This window comes from Orcinus orca, chromosome X, assembly GCF_937001465.1.
Source record: "Orcinus orca chromosome X, mOrcOrc1.1, whole genome shotgun sequence".
In the NCBI taxonomy this organism is placed as follows: Eukaryota; Metazoa; Chordata; class Mammalia; order Artiodactyla; family Delphinidae; genus Orcinus; species Orcinus orca.
In genome coordinates, this window is record NC_064580.1 from 103,928,281 (window position 1) to 103,945,513 (window position 17,233).

A 17,233-nucleotide genomic window follows, 5' to 3' on the forward strand; every position below is an offset into this window, starting at 1 on the left:
GCTCCAGGCAACAGCACTTAGAGTGTACCTGTCCTTGTTTTGAGCGCTCTGCATGAATCGCTTCCTTTCATCTTCTTATCAGCCTTATGAAGTGACGCCTATCAAGATCCCTATTGTACACGTGAAGCTCAGAGAGGTGAAACAACCCGCCTGAAGTCACAAAGCCAGTGCATGGCAGAGCTGGGGTTTGAAATCCTGTCTGTGATCAGAGTCCGAGTTCCTCCATCTAAGCCACAGTACCTCCCACCCCAGTCCATCCCCAGTCCATCCCTACCTCACTACAACCATCTCAGCAGTCTCTGTGTGTGGGTCCTGTATCTGTGTGTGTCTTCCACGCAGTGAGCTCAGCATTTCATCCTGGATAAAGAGGACACTTAGCAAAGCACTTTCCTTTCTTTATTGGGATTGAGACCAACTGTCTTATGGTAAGAAACCAACCACTCCATATATAAAGCACAGTGGTTAAGGGCAGGGGTTCTGAGACTTAGGGCTTTCATGGATTAAGAGAATTAATAAAATAAAACTGGGTTCTAACACAGGGCCAGTGACTTTTGATTTCACCATTTAAAAGAACACTATTTATACTACTACTACTACTATTAATACTACTAGAAATAATACCTAACCATCATAGAGAGAGGCTATGATGTACCAAGCACTGTTCTCAGTCTTTACGTGAATTATCTGATTTAATCCTCATAAAGAACCCTATTCCATAGGCACTGTTATCCCCGTTTTATAGACAAAGAAACTAAGAATCGTTAAGTAAATTGTTCCTGGGTCTGTGCTGATAACCATTACAATATAAGCTCACCCTTGATTCATAAAAGACATCTTTGAAAAAAAATCAAGCACACAAGGGAGACTCTAACCTCAGAATTTGGGGATAAATACGTAAAAGCTCAGTGAAGTTGGACAGCTCTGGGTTTGAGTTTGGGGCAACTTGTTTGATACTCTCTGTGCCTCTGTTCGACTGTAATGAAAGCACTGACACCTACCTAATGGGGCTATTGTGAGGAGTAAATAAGCCCTTCCCACGGTGACTGGCACATAATAAGGACCCCCAGTACATACCAGCTGCAGGTTTACTATTCCTCCTGGCACAGCCCTGCGAGCCCATCTGCTGGGGAGAAGCTGGGTGTGGACAGGACAGCTTGGTCCTGCTTTGCAGGTCAGATTGTTGCTGTGACTGACTATCCCCCTCTCTCACTAACAGAAGCAGTCAGACATTTGGGCTTTACTTCCCATTGGTTGAAATTGGTGTTGCCTTGGCAGCACGTGTAAACATTCTGGCTGGGAATCCTGGGGAAAAGCTGCCCAGAGACTTTCTGAGGCTTCCCGGGCTACTACTGTTCCAGACAAGGATCTGGTCACTCAGGTATCGAGGGTTATTAAGGGTGGGAGGGTTCCACAAAAAGGACCTGCAATTGTTCTCCCCATTCATCGCTCAGACCGCAAATTTGGCCCTGGCCCTTCACACCCATTTTGCCCATCTGGCCTCTCATTAGGAAGGGAAGGGGAGAAAAAGAACTAAGAGAGGCAGGTTGGAGGGATGCTTTAGACTGGTGCCCACAGATGTGTGAGGGTAACATCTGAACTTTGCTGAGCCCTGCTCCCCCCTTTCCCTCTGCCACTGGAGCACAGGGCACCCTGGGTCCTTCCATAGACAAGGCCCCTACCTCATTTGCTAGGTGTCGAAGGGCACAGATTTGGCTTCCAGTCAATTTGTCAAGAAGCAGTTTGCTGAAAGCCAAGTCGCTGAATGGCCAAGTGGCCAAATGGGCCATTTTCTGAAGGATCACGTTGCTGTATGGTTAACTCACCAAAGCCTACCGAATTTACCAATTTACCAAAAAACTATTGTCTAACTATAGAGTTTACGGCAAATTGCTTTGGCCAAATTGGCATGGGCCTTGGGCTGGGGAGAGCTAGTTCTCTAGAGCTAAGGGCCTCCAGACACCCTTACCGCCACCCTTCAGGTCCTCCTCACTCTGGGATGGGCAGCCTGAGAAGATTCCACTTTCCTCCAGAGGATGACGCTGTCCACCAGTTGCAGCAACAGGGAACTGAGGCAGAGGCAAACGAGCTTAAAATGCTGACATGAAACCCAAATGAACACGAGTCAGTATTATTCCCAGAATGTTTAAAGGCTGTTCACACCATTTCTGGCCTGACGGCCAGGGGAACTGGGGTTGCTTTGTACAGCACTCACCACACCTTGGGACCCGTGATGTCCAGAAAGGGAACAAAGGGTGACCCTTCTTGAAAGAGGCTCGCAGAAAGAGAGTGCGCACATTCTGGACGGCAGACGGAAATGTGAGATCAGGGCCCCAGGACTCTTTGTGAACCTTGGAGGGAGGAGAGTGGGGTGATTAAGAGCACAGGCTGTGGAGCCGGATGGTCTGGTGTGAGCTTGGCTTCCTCATCTCACATGGTAACAGGAGTCCCTCTCTTTATGACTCAGGGCCCCAGCAGGAAATTGTTGGCATATAGAAAATAGGAGAGGTGGAGAAGTGTTAAGTAAAGGGAATATTTACAAAGGTGTGAGCAGAGGGTAGGGAAAGGAGGGGCTGGTAACAGTGGGGCCATGGGGTTGAGGGGAGAGGAAGGTTACCCTCACCAGACTGACAAGTTGTGAGCAAGCTGCCCCAGGACAGATGGACACCTCCTCCACTCAGCCAGCCACGGGTGACCCTGGAGGCGGAGAACCCCGGTGAATACACTCTTCTCCCTTCAGCCAGAGGGCATGGGAGAGCCCACTGCTGCAGTCCCAGCAGGTCAGCGTTCCAGGGCAGAGAGTGGGGGAGGTGGGGAGAGTGGGCCTGGAAGGGCACAGGGAAGGTCTCCAGCCATGATCTCACAGCGCTGTGCTAAGAGCTAAATGGAACGAGGCCCATTAAACACCCCAAATTGGGAGTTGCTATTTTTACAAAAATAAATAGCTCCCCTGGGAGTGAGCGAGCCACTTTCACGCAGGGCCCACCATGCAGGGATTGCCTACAAGGGATTTATAACTGGCGCTAGAAGTGAGTGACTACTCCTCCATGAGGAGACTTCAGTATAGCAGGGAAAGAAGGAATCCAAGACTCAAGGGAAAAAGATGGAAAACGTGCAAAGACTTCTAGCTCTGTGATGAACCCTTCACAGCCCTGATAACTCTAATCTCCACAGTCTCAACAAATGCTAAAAGCATTTGGAAAATTTTAGTTATCACTTATAAACATCTTACTAAAATAGGAGCAGACAAATGTTTTCTGAATAAATCTCAAGCCATGAGCCAGCATCATACTTACTGGTGTGACACCAGAAAGCACACACACTGAAGCCCGACGCAAAAGAAGCAGGCTCACCATCTCCGCTTTCACTTCCATTTTTCTGTAAGTGTTACCCAAAGCTAACACATATATTGTAGGAAAAGAGATAAAAAATGATAGTTTCCGGCGGATAATTGTATACCTGGAAAATCCAAGAGAAAAAAACCTGAAAAACGAACCTCTCCTATACTGTACTGCCTCTAATCATTTTGATACACTTTTTTAAAGAGTCGCGTGCCCTCAGTGGCCTAAAGCAGGGGTTGAAGTTCTAAGAAAGACTCAACTGGAAATCAATATTGTTAGAACTCTAAGGAAGTTAGGAATCATTCGGCTATGTCTTGCTGAAGTCTTCATGGTTATGAGAATTGGCAAATCCTTGGTTTTCAGGAATATGGACCTCAACACCGTTTCCTGTGTCTTATGATTCTTCAAGAGATAGTCTGTACTTAGACGAGAGTGTACACACGTGCGCGCGTGCACACACACACACGCAAAAAGTAACTTTTTGAGTTTTTTTCCAAGCCAAAAGAAAATGAATGTGACTAAAAATGTCAAATTTCAGAAGGAAGTAGATGTGGATAAAGGTCCCTACAAGCCAGATGATGGATACAGAAGACACTCAAAACGTAACTGAACTAGCTCTAGCTGTAGCCAAGAATGTCATCGCTGCTGCTATCAAGTTCGTGGAAGGTAGTAATCCTGTTGGGGTGCGTAAAGGATGGTCTCATTATGTAACAGCACACTAGGAGGCAACTAATAAACTCATACCTTGTTTGCAGAAGCCAAAAAGCCCATCAAAAATATCGACTGGATCACACAGGGTGAATTCACAGAAGAAAGGGGCCGTAAACAAATTGAGGATTTCGTTTCGGTAAGTCCGTTGACCACTCCAGCTCAGCACAAAGGGGAAGAACAATTAAAAGGCTCCTGTTTGGGCTTCCCTGGTGGCGCAGTGGTTGAGAGGCCGCCTGCCGATACAGGGGACACGGGTTCGTGCCCCGGTCCGGAAAGATCCCTCATGCTACGGAGTGGTTGGGCACGTGAGCCATGGCCGCTGGGCCTGCGCGTCCGGAGCCTGGGCTCTGCAACGGGAGAGGCCACAACAGTGAGAGGCCCACGTACCGCAAAAAAAAAAAAAGGCTCCTGTTTGATGCAAAGTGGAAGTCCTTCTAGGAAGCCTAAGCAATGATATCACAGGCGACCTGAATAAGTAAAAACTGTCCTCATCTGGGTTGCAAAGTCAAGATGGGATAGTCTTTGAAGGTGAAAAGCCAATTGTATTTTCCAGTGTTTGTGTCTTCCTCACCGTACACTTCCCTAGGAAAATCGGATATTCTCAGCTAAGCAATTTCCCCATGCTGCTGCTCTAAATGGGGGCCTAGTGGCCTAAGGAGGGAGATGCCCCTCTAAAACAGGGGTTCTCCAGCCCCAGCTTTAGAGTTCTCATATTAACAGAGGGGATGCACACAGATCACGAGTCTTTTTGATTTAGCTTTGGAATGTATTCACTGTACAGTCAGATGCACATGCTCATGAATTTCTTTTCTTTTTCCTCCTGGTCCTGGCTCTGACCTATTTGTGTGGCTTATCCCAGCAGCTCTGGGGAGAAGGCCCTGGGTGGCTTTGCATAACTGGCGGGGTGGATGAAGAAGAATGGCCTGAAATCCCCACTCACTGTATTTCCTTAGAAGAGAAACCAGTTGAAATTGGTGGAGGCAAACTCCCCCAGCCTGGGAGAAGTCTCCAGCTGTCTCTGTTCCTCTGATCAGCCCATCCAAGCCTTCCACCCTAAGGGCACTTTCCCAGGCCCAGGAAGGCTTGGTCAGGTGGGAAGGAGGAAAAAGGTCAGGGGTTCCTGGCTCCACACCCTCCATCCGTGATTGCGGCACGGCTCGCCATTGCCATTGCAAGGGGTATCAAGAGCACAGTGAAGAGAAACGGTGCAAAGTACTAGTTACTCTTGGGCCTTCCTGCTCTGGAGCACATCTCCCATTTGGGTTGGGGCAAAAGTGACTGCCTGCTGCACCCAAAGTCTGTGAATCAGACTGAAATTGGACACAGAACAAGCAGGAAAATGTTCCCCTGCAGATCCTACTGGTTCTGAGTAAAAGGCAAAGGTCAGTCCGGACAGTGGCCTATAGGGCCCGACATAATCTGAGTCTCCATCCCCACTTCCTCCCAACTGACTGCTCAGACTCCATCACCCACCACCTTCTCCCCATTCACCTTCCTCACTCCAGCCATACTTGCCTCCTTGCTGTTCAACTGCCAGGCATGCTCCCACCTCAGGGCCTTTGCACTTGCTGTTCCCTCTGCTGGAACCCTCTTGCCTGAGATCTACTCTCATCGTTCGCACTTTCCCTCTCTTCAGGTCTTTGTTAGGACGCCTTTTGCTCACTGAGGCATTTCCTGGCCACCTCATCTAAAATTGCACCCATCTCTCCTCTTATTTTTTTTTCCATTAGCACTTACCTCTACCTATGATATTAGATTTTATTTACACTATTGCCTTTTTTCCATCACCAGACCACATGATCCATGAGGGCAGAGACTTTTGTTCATTGCTCTGTCCCCAGGCCTTAGAAAGGTCAGGTACATAGAGGATGTTCTATAAATATGTGTTGAATACATGAACAGATTTATTCTCTCCATACCATTATTCTTCACAGATGAAAAGCTAAGTCAAGGGCTGTTGTGAGGACACAGAAAATTAGAAAGTAGAAGGTGATGGAAAAGGTAAAAGCTCTATATAACTCCTGACATAAAATCACCCTGTTCCCAGCCCCACTAATGCAGCAAGCCCTAGAAGTGAAGTCTATCATCTAAGTGCTAGGCATTTCTGATGGAGAACTTTCTCAAGCCTATTGCAGATTTCCCAGAGTCCACCATACACCAGGGGACAGCAAATTGAGTTACCATTTCCTGAGTGAGCACTGCTATGTGCCAAGCACCACTAAGCACTTCACATGCATTATCTCATTTAATCCTCACAACAACCTGTGTATAGGTACCTCAGTGTACCCATTTTACAGATGACGAATCTTGAGGCTCAGAGAGGTTGGGCAATTTGTTCAAAGTCTTTCTTTTTTTTTTTTTTTTTGCGGTATGCGGGCCTCTCACTGTTGTGGCCTCTCCCGTTGCGGAGCACAGGCTCCGGATGCGCAGGCTCAGCGGCCACGGCTCACGGGCCCAGCCGCTCCGCGGCATGTGGGATCTTCCCGGACCGGGGCACGAACCCGTGTCCCCTGCATCGGCAGGCGGACTCTCAGCCACTGCGCCACCAGGGAAGCCCCAAAGTCTTTCTGATTAACCAGCAAAATGAAGTTTTGATCATAGGTCTGTCTGATATACTTCTTCCACCTTAACAGGAAAAGTACTTTTTGATGACAGAAATAATGCAGTTTACTATCAATGAAAAATGCAAATTCAAAAGATTTTAAGGCATTGCAATGTGAAATGGGGCACGGGTTCAATCCCTTGGGAACTAAGATCCCGCATGCCATGCGGTGCAGCCCCCCCCCAAAAAAAAAGAATGATTAAATCTGGTATCACAAGGCTTGTGTGTTTGTGGGGAGGGAACTGGTGCACTTATACATTGCCAGTGGGCATAATAATTGGTTAATTTTCTTCAGGAATGCAATCTTGCAACAAGAATATACAAATAAGTTCTTAATATAAGAAAAACTGGAAAATCCCCCATGCCTATCACCACACTTAAAATATTTTTACAATAAGACATCATTATTAAAAAAAAAACTCTGAGCAAAAAGACACAAAGTAGAAAATGAAAGTTCCCAGATCTACTCCCTCAAATGTCACTTATCATCGATAACAGTTTTGTGCATATACTTCCAGGTGCCTGTTGATTTTGAGTGTCCAGTAATATGTAATTGGCTAAGCCATCCATGGTAGAGTAGCACAATGAGATACTGCTTCCTGGAAGTGAGTATATGAAGCAATGTTATGTAAAAATGATAAAACATGGGATAACACACACTCACTGCACAGAGATAAAAATGGGAAGAGAGTGGCCTGATGGAGATAGCTGAATTTACTGCGTCTAAGGCTGCTTTAGAAAATCCTAGAACTGAGACATCTGATGGGGTGGAGAGAGCACTGCTCGGGAGCCCTCCGAGCTGGCTGCTCGGGAGCCTGGGTCCCAGCTGTTGTGTGGGATTGTCCCTTCCTATTTCTAGGCCCCAGGATCCTCATCTGCAAAGTGAGGGGCCTTGTTAGATGATCTTTAGGGACCACTCCAATGCTACAAAGTCTGTGATTGTGTGACAGATTAAACATTAGGCCTGAAAAAGTATATCAAGTAACACAGAAAGGTTGGGAAAAAAAAGACATGCTCCAACGGGCCTCATGGGGTTGGCTGTCAGACTCCTTCAATGAAAGGGAAAATGATCTATGTAAGAAGACACAGAACTGATCTCAAGGAATCTAGGGTCTGGTGCTCCTCTCTGGCTAACTGAAACAGCCAATTGGGTATAAGTTTGAAATAAAGTTAGCTGAGGCAGAAGGCCAGCCTACATTTTTTTTTTTTAAAGGAAGGCCTAAAGTCTTTTTACCATCTCCTCCCAAACTCTCTCTCTACATCAGTGGGATTGTTAGACAATCCTACTTCCTTCCTTCTGTGGACCTGCATCCTAATTCAAGATCTTTTTTAGGAAGATTTCTGTGCCCCAATAGCCAGTGCAACGGTGTTCTGTTGAACCTGTTGAACACCTCTGGCATTCAAGGCCTGGTGCTCAGACTCAAGGCTACATCATGCCTTGTGCGGACCATAGGTGTTAGTAAGATCTGTGCTTTGGAGGGGGAAGCTTCTCCAAGGGATCTGAGGGATCTGAATGATCTCTTGCCTGATCTATTCCTTTTCTGACCTTATTTTACCTACCACCTAGGGCTGCAATGAACTGAGTCTGATTTTCCAAAACAGCTTGTGAAATCAGCCCCCTTACTTTCTAGTCACACCTTTAGGTCTTCTGGAGTACAGTGAGCAGAACACGTGTTCTAAGCACTTTCTAATTATTTTCCAATTAACCAAAGTTGCCTTCCAAGAAAAGGTCTGGAAGGAGGTTAGCATGTATGTGTGTGTGGTGTGTATGTACACACACACTGAGCGTGGGCCCCTGAGCTCCAAAGCCCAATCTCAAGCAATGTCTGCACTATTCACTTATTTGACATTTTAGCTCCACCTTTTCTCTCCCCTACCTGTGAAGATAAGCGGGGGTTGACTGTAGTTTGTATCCCAGTCAAAAGTGTTAGAAATGGATCCAGAAGCAGGGCTGTAACCCCTACTGTTGTGCGCTGCCTTCGTCTAGACAGCTTGAACACAAGTCTGCTTTTCTTCCTTTGTGTGCTTTTTATTTTTTCCTATGAAACAGCACTGGAAGTATCACGGCCGCTGGGTGCACTACACAGAGTTTTTAAAGAGGGAAGATGTGATTCACAGCTTCCACTACATCTACTGTGTACACTGGAGCATCCCAACTGCTCGGAGACCCATACCACGAATCAGTGCCAGTGTCTACTTCACCATCAAGATCAACACAAACAAACCTCCGGTAAGCGCTTTCCTTTTCTGCCCTGTTCCCTTCGGTGAGGCTTCGACGAGAATAGAGACTTCTCTTGTCAAGGCCATTGATGGGCCCCTTCTTTGTGAAACAGAACAGTCATATTTCTGTCCTCGTCTCGCTTGGCCCATCTGCAGCACTTGCCATAGCTGATCACTCCCTCCTCCGTGAAATATTCCATTTGGCTTCTAGAACAACATTCTCTCCTGGTTTTCCTCCTGCCTCACTGACCATTCGTTCTCTACTGGTCTACTAGCCTCTCCTCCTCTCACCAACCTCTTCATGTTGGAATGTCCCAAAACTCAGGCCTTGGATCTTTTCTCTAGCCTAACCTCCTTGATGATCTTATCCAGTCTCCTGGCTTTAAATGCCACCTCTAGCTCATGATTCCCAAATTTCTATCTCCAGCCCAGATTTCTGCAACTTGGATGTTTAATAAACATCTCACTTATTGTATCCAAAACTGAACTTCTGATTTGCCTTTCCAAGTCCGACCTACCTGCGCCTTTCTCATCTCAGCTGATGGCCAAAATCCTTGGCGTCATCCTTGACTCTTCTTTTTCACTCACATCCATTAGGAAATCCTGTTGGTCCTACCTTCAAAAATAGGCCCTGACGGGACTCCCCTGGTGGCACAGTGGTTAAGAATCTGCCTGCCAATGCAGGGGACACGGGTTCGAGCCCTGGTCCGGGAAGATCCCACATGCCGCGGAGCAACTAAGCCCGTGCGCCACAACTACTGAGCCTGTGCTCTAGAGCCCGTGAGCCACAACTACTGAGCCCGCGTGCCACAAGTACTGAAGCCCGCACACCTAGAGCGCATGCTCCACAACAAGAGAAGCTACTGCCATGAGAAGCCCGCGCACTGCAACTAAGAGTAGACCCCGCTCGCTGCAACTAGAAAAAGCCGCGCTCAGCAATGAAGATGCAACGCAGCCAAAAAACAATTAAAAAAAAAAAAAGGCCCTGAATCCAAGCGTTTCTTCCCACTCCACCTCTACCACCCTGGGCCAAGACACCATCATCTCTCACCAAGGTTATTTCAATAGGCTTCTAACTAGTCTCTCTGCTTCCACCCTTACCCACATCCTGTCTCTTTTCAGCCAGCCGGAGTGAGCCTTGGAAAAATGAAGTTATGTCACGCGTCTGTTTTGAACATTCCAACATGCTTTTCAAACTTCAAAGTGCATGTGAATTACTCAGGGGTCTTGTTAAAAGGAAGATTCTGATTCAGCAGGCCTGGGGCTCAAACTTCTGCATTACAAAGAAGCTCCCAGGTGATGCTGATGCTGCAGGTCCACAGACCATACTTTGAGTAATGAGGGCCTACAGGCCTTGTGTGATCTGGTTCCTTGTTATTTCGACTTTCCCGTTACTCCTTCCCCCTCACTTACCCTGCTCCAGCCACTCTGATCTTGCCACTCCTTAAATAAGCCAGGTATTGTCCCTCCTCAGGGCTTCTGCGCTTGCTGTTCCCTTTGACTGGAACCCTCTCCCCTAGGTACGTGCACAGCCTGCTGGCTCACCTCCTCCACTGCACTTTCTACCCCACCCCCATGATTTTGCTTTCCCTCCATAGCACTTTATCACCTTCTGATCTTCTATGTAACTTCTTATCTTGTTATACCCTGCTCCCCCACCAGAATGTAAGCTTCAGGAAGGCAGGGATTTCTGTCTTGCTGTAAAACAAAGCCTGGTAAATAGCAGGCACTCAATAAATACTTGAAGGAATGACTGCTTGTAGCCACTAGGTCGACCGTGAATATGAAATATGTTGATAGCTGGTGTGAAAGGAGTCCAAATAACATGTATGAATCCAAGGCTAGGGTCCTTAGGACAGGGTTGGTACCAAGCATAATGCCTGGAATACAGCAGACATAAAAATGTTATTTCCCCTCTGCTTTCATCCTTTCAAAGTTATTTGAGGCTCTGCCTGACTCTAAGGCTTTATATATGACCACACAGTGAGCCAACTATGTCCTATATTCATCCTATCCTAGTACAAACTTACCTAGTTGGAGAGTTTGGAACCTGGAGTGATCTAAAGAGGTAAAATCTGTGAGTTCTCACTTCTCCTGGTCATATATCCTGCCATCAGCTGTCTTGCTAACTGGCGAGCTCTAAGATCGGAACGTGAGGCTGCTGGAGGTGAATGAGACCATGACAAGAGACCACACAGAGAGAGGGCTTGGGAACCTGGCTCTCGCTCAGAATTCCGAGTATAATTTTGGAGGGGACACTGGATGGGGACCACTGAGACGGCATTACAACCTAGATTTTTATGCTGCTTTTAAAATGTTTTTGAACCATGTTCATCTATATGGTTTCATTCTTAGGCCATCCTTACGAGGTAAGTTGGTTGAGTGAAACTGGAGCACGTAAAGAAGGCACATGACTTCCTCATGCTCCTAGTAATGAGAGCACAGCCTCTCTTGACTTGTTTTCAATTTTGTGGATACTTTTAAGGTATTTGTTGCCAAAAAGATCTTTTGGGGAACACAGGTTTGGAGTGAAAAAGAACTACTACCTACAGACCTCCAACTCACAGGGAAAATGAATTCTAGAAATTGAGGAGTCTACTTATGGACACTTGTAGCAATGGAAAGAATCATGAGTTGCTGTGACTGGTCTTGGCTGACAGGTGTCTTTTTCTCTTAGGATACACCCATTGATGTCTCTTACGTCTTTGAGAGCCATTCAGTGGTTCACAGGTAATGAACATTTAGAGACTTACTTTAAAAGGGTGGTGGGAAAACTCATCACACTCCAGGAGCCCAGCAGGCCCACAGCCACAGGTAATTTACGTAATGGTCACTTTTCTTCTTTGGACCACCTACTCCATTAAGATGGGCTGAAAGTAGGAGTCTGCCTTTGTTCTAGAAAATTGTTTTTATTTTTAGTGTCTCGTTTTTCAGTGATTATAAATGTGAGGATTAGTTGCTGGAGTAGGGTGGGGCCAAGGTAGGTCATGTCTACTGTTTCTATGTGAAACTTCACAGTCACATGGAACTAACTCACATATAATAATTCCTTTTATTTGTACAGCTCTCTCTTAAAGAATCTTTACATATAAACTCATTAAGCCTTTTATTGAATGGGCCTAAGGAACAGAGACGACCTTTGTCCCCCACCCACAAAAGGCATTTTGCTCACTAGAAATGTAACAGAGTAAACAGGTAATCAATCCCTGGCTCAATGTTTTGTTTCATTTTAAAAGCTTCTGTTGTGTTTGTTTTTCTTCCTCTGCAGACCAGGAACGACTCACTTTCAAGAAAAATGCCTGAGGGACATTATTGAGGGCAAATATATTTTAATGAATTCAAATATCTTCCAATTAAACAGAGTCAGAATCTTCCCGAATATTTTAGGAATAGATTTCTCATCGGAGTGTGTTAAAAATACAATACTGTACATTGAACCACAGAATAGTATTGAATAATAAACTTGTGGCACACAATCCAGCTGCACTGGTTTTCTTTGCATTCATTCATTTTCCAGTTGGCAACTTCCATCACATTAGCAGAGTAACCAGTAAGTTGTCTTCTATTTTCTAAAAGGTTTTTCCCATCACTGTCTGCATCACTCAGTCTTACAGGTACAAAAGTTGAGTTTAGGGAGTTGCTAAAATTCACCTGTCAGACCAAACTGAGATTGGTCCTTGGCTGCCTGTTCCCCCATTTGAGCCTAAGTCTCTAGCCTGGACACACCTCTTTCATGGGCACAACTAGGGAACAGAAAAATGGCAACAGTTCTACAGCTCATAATATAACCAGTCTGAAGAGTTTCCCTACTCGCAGACCCCTTTATTTACTGCAAGTTAAGCCTCACTGTTAAACAATACATTCTGAAACTATGAAACTGGGTGCGCTGCCTGACACAGCACAGCATCACAACTGTGATGGCACCAGGGTGGCTTGAGGATTGGGTGCAATGAAACAGGGAAGGTTCAATCGCCACCCTTACTATTTCTTGTCTTCTTCCCATCCTCACACCAGATCGTTCCTACCATTCCTATGAGGTTGTCTTGCCTGGCTGCAAGGTTTTAAAACACCAAAGACAAAATTATGAGTGATTACTTACAGGTACATCAGAATATGTATTTATGTACAGAAGCACTGGAAGGGAACACAGAATACTAAAGACAATTGATGGGGTAAGACTGGGTCATTTTTCTTTCTTCTTATTTTCTAACTGCTGCATTTGTGCAATAAATTAAAAAGGAGGGAAAATCTCATCAGAGCAACAGGTGAGGAGGGGGGAAACTAGGTAAGTCTCCTTGGAGAACAAAAAATATATTTCAAATACAATAGCCCTCCCATTTGACTTATGGCTCAGGTGACTAAAACACAGTTTGAAGCAGTAACTCTAATAGGCTGAAAATAAAATACTTTTAGCCCTTTTATTCTTCCCTCCTCTTTCCCAAAGAACATGCTACTGAAGCTATTCTTTGGCAGATCTTTCCTGAAAAAAACTTGATGAAAGATATGATAAAGTTCTGAAATAAATTAATATATTTTCTTTCATTTATTCAACAAGCATTTGTTGAGTATCTACTCTGTGGAGGAGACAGGAGAATCCAATGAAAATCCACAATATTCATATATCACAAAATTGTTGCATTTAAACTACCTTGCCTACTGAATGAAAATCAGAGAACAAACCCATTCAGTCTCTAGGAACCAGTAACAAAAAGTAATGTTCTTAGAGAACAAAATTTTTATTTTAAAAAAATTTTTTGGCCACCTGCGCAGCTTGTGGGATCTTAGTTCCCCAACCAGGGATTGAACCCGGGCCCTAGGCAGTGAAAAACGCCGAGTCCTAACCACTGGACCACCAGGGAATTCCTAAGAAAACTTTTTTTTTTTTTGGCGGTATGCGGGCCTCTCACTGTTGTGGCCTCTCCCGTTGGGGAGCACAGGCTCCGGACGCGCAGGCGTAGCAGCCATGGCTCACGGGCCCAGACGCTCCACGGCATGTGGAATCTTCTTGGACTGGGGCACGAACCCGTATCCCCTGCATCGGCAGGCGGACTCTCAACCACTGCGCCACCAGGGAAGCCCTGGGTCTTCTTTTTGTATCCATTCAGCCAATCTGTGTGTTTTGGTGGGAGCATTTAGTCCATTTACATTTAAGGTAATTATCGGTATGTATGTTCCTATTCCCATTTTCTTAATTGTTTTGGGTTCGTTATTGTAGGTCTTTTCCTTCTCTTGTGTTTCTTGCCTAGAGAAGTTCCTTTAGCATTTGTTGTAAAGCTGGTTTGGTGGTGCTGAACTCTCTCAGCTTTTGCTTGTCTGTAAAGCTTTTAATTTCTCTGTCAAATCTGAATGAGATCCTTGCTGGGTAGAGGAATCTTGGTTGCAGGTTTTTCTCCTTCATCACTTTAAGTATGCCCTGCCACTCCCTTCTGGCTTGCAGAGTTTTGGCTGAAAGATCAGCTGTTAACCTCATGGGGATTCCCTTGTGTGTTATTTGCTGTTTTTTCCTTGCTGCTTTTAATATGTTTTCTTTGTATTTAATTTTTGACAGTTTGATTAATATGTCTTGGCGTATTTCTCCTTTGATTTATCCTGTATGGGACTCTCTGTGCTTCCTGGACTTGATTAACTATTTCCTTTCCCATATTAGGGAAGTTTTCAACTATAATCTCTTCAAATATTTTCTCAGTCCCTTTCTTTTTCTCTTCTTCTGGAACCCCTATAATTCGAATGTTGGTGCGTTTAATGTTGTCCCAGAGGTCTCTGAGACTGTCCTCAGTTCTTTTCATTCTTTTTTCTTTATTCTGCTCTGCAGTAGTTATTTCCACTATTTTATCTTCCAGGTCACTTATCCATTCTTCTGCCTCAGTGATTCTGCTATTGATCCCATCTAGAGTATTTTCAATTTCATTTATTGTGTTGTTCATCATTGTTTGTTTCATCTTTAGTTCTTCTAGGTCCTTGTTAAATGTTTCTTGCATTTTGCCTATTCTATTTCCAAGATTTTGCACCATCTTTACTATCATTATTCTCAATTCTTTTTCAGGTAGACTGCCTATTTCCTCTTCATTTCTTAGGTCTGGTGGGATTTTATCTTGCTCCTTCATCTGCGGTGTGTTTTTCTGTCTTCTCATTTTGCTTATCTTACTGTGTTTGGGGTCTCCTTTTTGCAGGTTGCAGGTTCGTAGTTCCCGTTGTTTTTGATGTCTGTCCCCAGTGGCTAAGGTTGGTTCAGTGGGTTTGTAGGCTTCCTAGTGGAGGGGACTAGTGCCTGTGCTCTGGTGGATGAGGCTGGATCTTGTCTTTCTGGTGGGCAGGTCCATGTCTGGTGGTGTGTTTTGGGGTGTCTGTGGACTTATGATTTTAGGCAGCGTCTCTGCTAATGGGTGGGGTTGTGTTCCTGTCTTGCTAGTTGTTTGGCATAGGGTGTCCAGCACTGTAGCCTGCTGGTCGTTGAGTGAAGCTGGGTGCTGGTGTTGAGATGGAGATCTCTGGGAGATTTTCACCGTTTGATATTATGTGGAGCTGGGAGGTCTCTTGTGGACCAGTGTCCTGAAGTTGGCTCTCCCACCCCAGAGGCACAGCACTGACTCCTGACTGCAGCACCAAGAGTCTTTCATCCGCACGGCTCAGAATAAAAGGGAGAAAAAGTAGAAGGAAAGAATTAATAGAAGTAGAATAGAAAGAAAGAAAGAAAGAAAGAAAGGAGGGAGGGAGGGAGGGAGGAAGGAAGGAAGGAAGGAGGGATGGAAGGGAAAAAAGGAAAAAAGAAAGAAGTAAAATAAAATAAGATAAAAATAATAAAGTTATTAAAATAAAAAATAATTTTTAAGAAAAAAAACGGATAGAACCCTTGGACAAATGGTGGAAGCAAAGGTATACAGACAAAATCTCTCACAGAAGCATACACATACACACTCACAAAAAGAGGAAAAGGGGAAAAAATCATAAATCTTGCTCTCAAAGTCCACCTCCTCAATTTGGGATGATTCGTTTTCTATTCATGTATTCCACAGATGCAGGTACATCAAGTTGATTGTGGAGCTTTAATCCGCTGCTCCTGAGGCTGCTGGGAGAGATTTCCCTTTCTCTTCTTTGTTCTCACAGCTCCCAGGGGCTGAGCTTTGGATTTGGCCCTGCCTCAGCGTGTACGTCGCCGGAGGGCGTCTGTTCTTCGCTCAGACAGGACGGGGTTAAAGGAGCAGCTGTTTCAGGGACTCTGGCTCACTCAGGCTGGGGGGGATGGAGGGGCACGGAGTGCGGGGCGAGCCTGTGGCGGCAGAGGCCGGATTGACGTTGCCCCAGCCTGAGGCGCGCCATGCGTTCTCCCGGGGAAGTTGTCCCTGGATCCCGGGACCCTGGCAGTGGCGGGCTGCCCAGGCTCCCCGGAAGCGGGGTGTGGATAGTGATCTGTGCTCGCACACAGGCTTCTTGGTGGCAGCAGCAGCAGCCTTGGCGTCTCATGCCCGTCTCTGGGGTCCGCGCTTTTTTTAAAAAATTAATTTATTTTATTTATTTCTGGCTGCATTGGGTTTTTGTTGCTGCACGCGGGCTTTCCTCTAGTTGCGGTGAGCAGGGCTACTCTTCGTTGTGGTGCGCGGGCTTACTGCTGTGGCTTCTCTTGTTGCAGAGCACGGGCTCTAGGCACACGGGCTTCAGTAGTTGTGGCACGCAGGCTCAGTAGTTGTGGTTCCTAGGCTCTAGAGCACAGGCTCAGTAGTTGTGGCACAGGGGCTTAGTTGCTCCATGATATGTGGGATCTTCCCGGACCAGGTCTTGAACCCGTGTCTCTGGAGGCCACGGATGCTGTCACCACGGAGACACCTTAGCTCCCACCGAAAGCCAACTTCTAGCAAACCCCTCACCCAGCCTCTAACCCGCTAGCTCCGTCCTAGTCACAACTGAACCCACGGAACCCCGAGGCCATTGAGGAGCAGCCGACTCCTCAATCGCTGGTTAGAAGTGGGATGGGTGTCTGCGCTTTTAGCCGCGGCTCGCGCCCATCACTGGAGCTCCTTTAAGCAGCGCTCTTAATCCCCCTCTCCTCGCGCACCAGGAAACAAAGAGGGAAGAAAAAGTCTCTTGCCTCTTCGGCAGGTCCAGACTTTTCCCCGGACTCCCTCCTGGCTAGCCGTGGTGCACTAACCCCCTGCAGGCTGTGTTGACGCAGCCAACCCCAGTCCTCTCCCTGCACTCCAACCGAAGCCCGAGCCTCAGCTCCCAGCCCCCACCCATCTCGGCGGGTGAGCAGACAAGCCTCTCGGGCTGGTGAGTGCCAGTCGGCACTGATCCTCTGTGTGGGAATCTCTCCGCTTTGCCCTCCGCACCCTGTTGCTGTGCTCTTCTCCGCGGCTCTGAAGCTTTC

At 46.3% G+C, this 17,233-nt stretch overlaps 1 protein-coding gene across 1 annotated transcript; it reads left to right on the forward strand.

The window, feature by feature from the left end:
* Window positions 1-110: 110 nt before the first annotated feature.
* On the forward strand, window positions 111-12,334 carry AKAP14 (A-kinase anchoring protein 14). Its single transcript, XM_033439165.2, has 5 exons — window positions 111-4,004; window positions 4,094-4,185; window positions 8,702-8,881; window positions 11,549-11,601; window positions 12,140-12,334. Exons 1-5 carry the CDS (start codon window positions 3,887-3,889, stop codon window positions 12,327-12,329), a joined length of 633 nt encoding a protein of 210 aa, XP_033295056.1. The 5' UTR covers window positions 111-3,886; the 3' UTR covers window positions 12,330-12,334.
* The last annotated feature ends 4,899 nt before the right edge of the window (window positions 12,335-17,233 follow it).

Bases quoted from the DNA above. Each gene is read 5' to 3' on its own strand.
- AKAP14 (XM_033439165.2), top strand. From the start codon at position 3,887: ATGTGGATAAAGGTCCCTACAAGCCAGATGATGGATACAGAAGACACT. The intron at 4,186-8,701 runs GTAAGTCCGTTG...CCTATGAAACAG, and splicing joins AAATTGAGGATTTCGTTTCG to CACTGGAAGTATCACGGCCG. The intron at 11,602-12,139 runs GTAATGAACATT...CTTCCTCTGCAG, and splicing joins AGCCATTCAGTGGTTCACAG to ACCAGGAACGACTCACTTTC.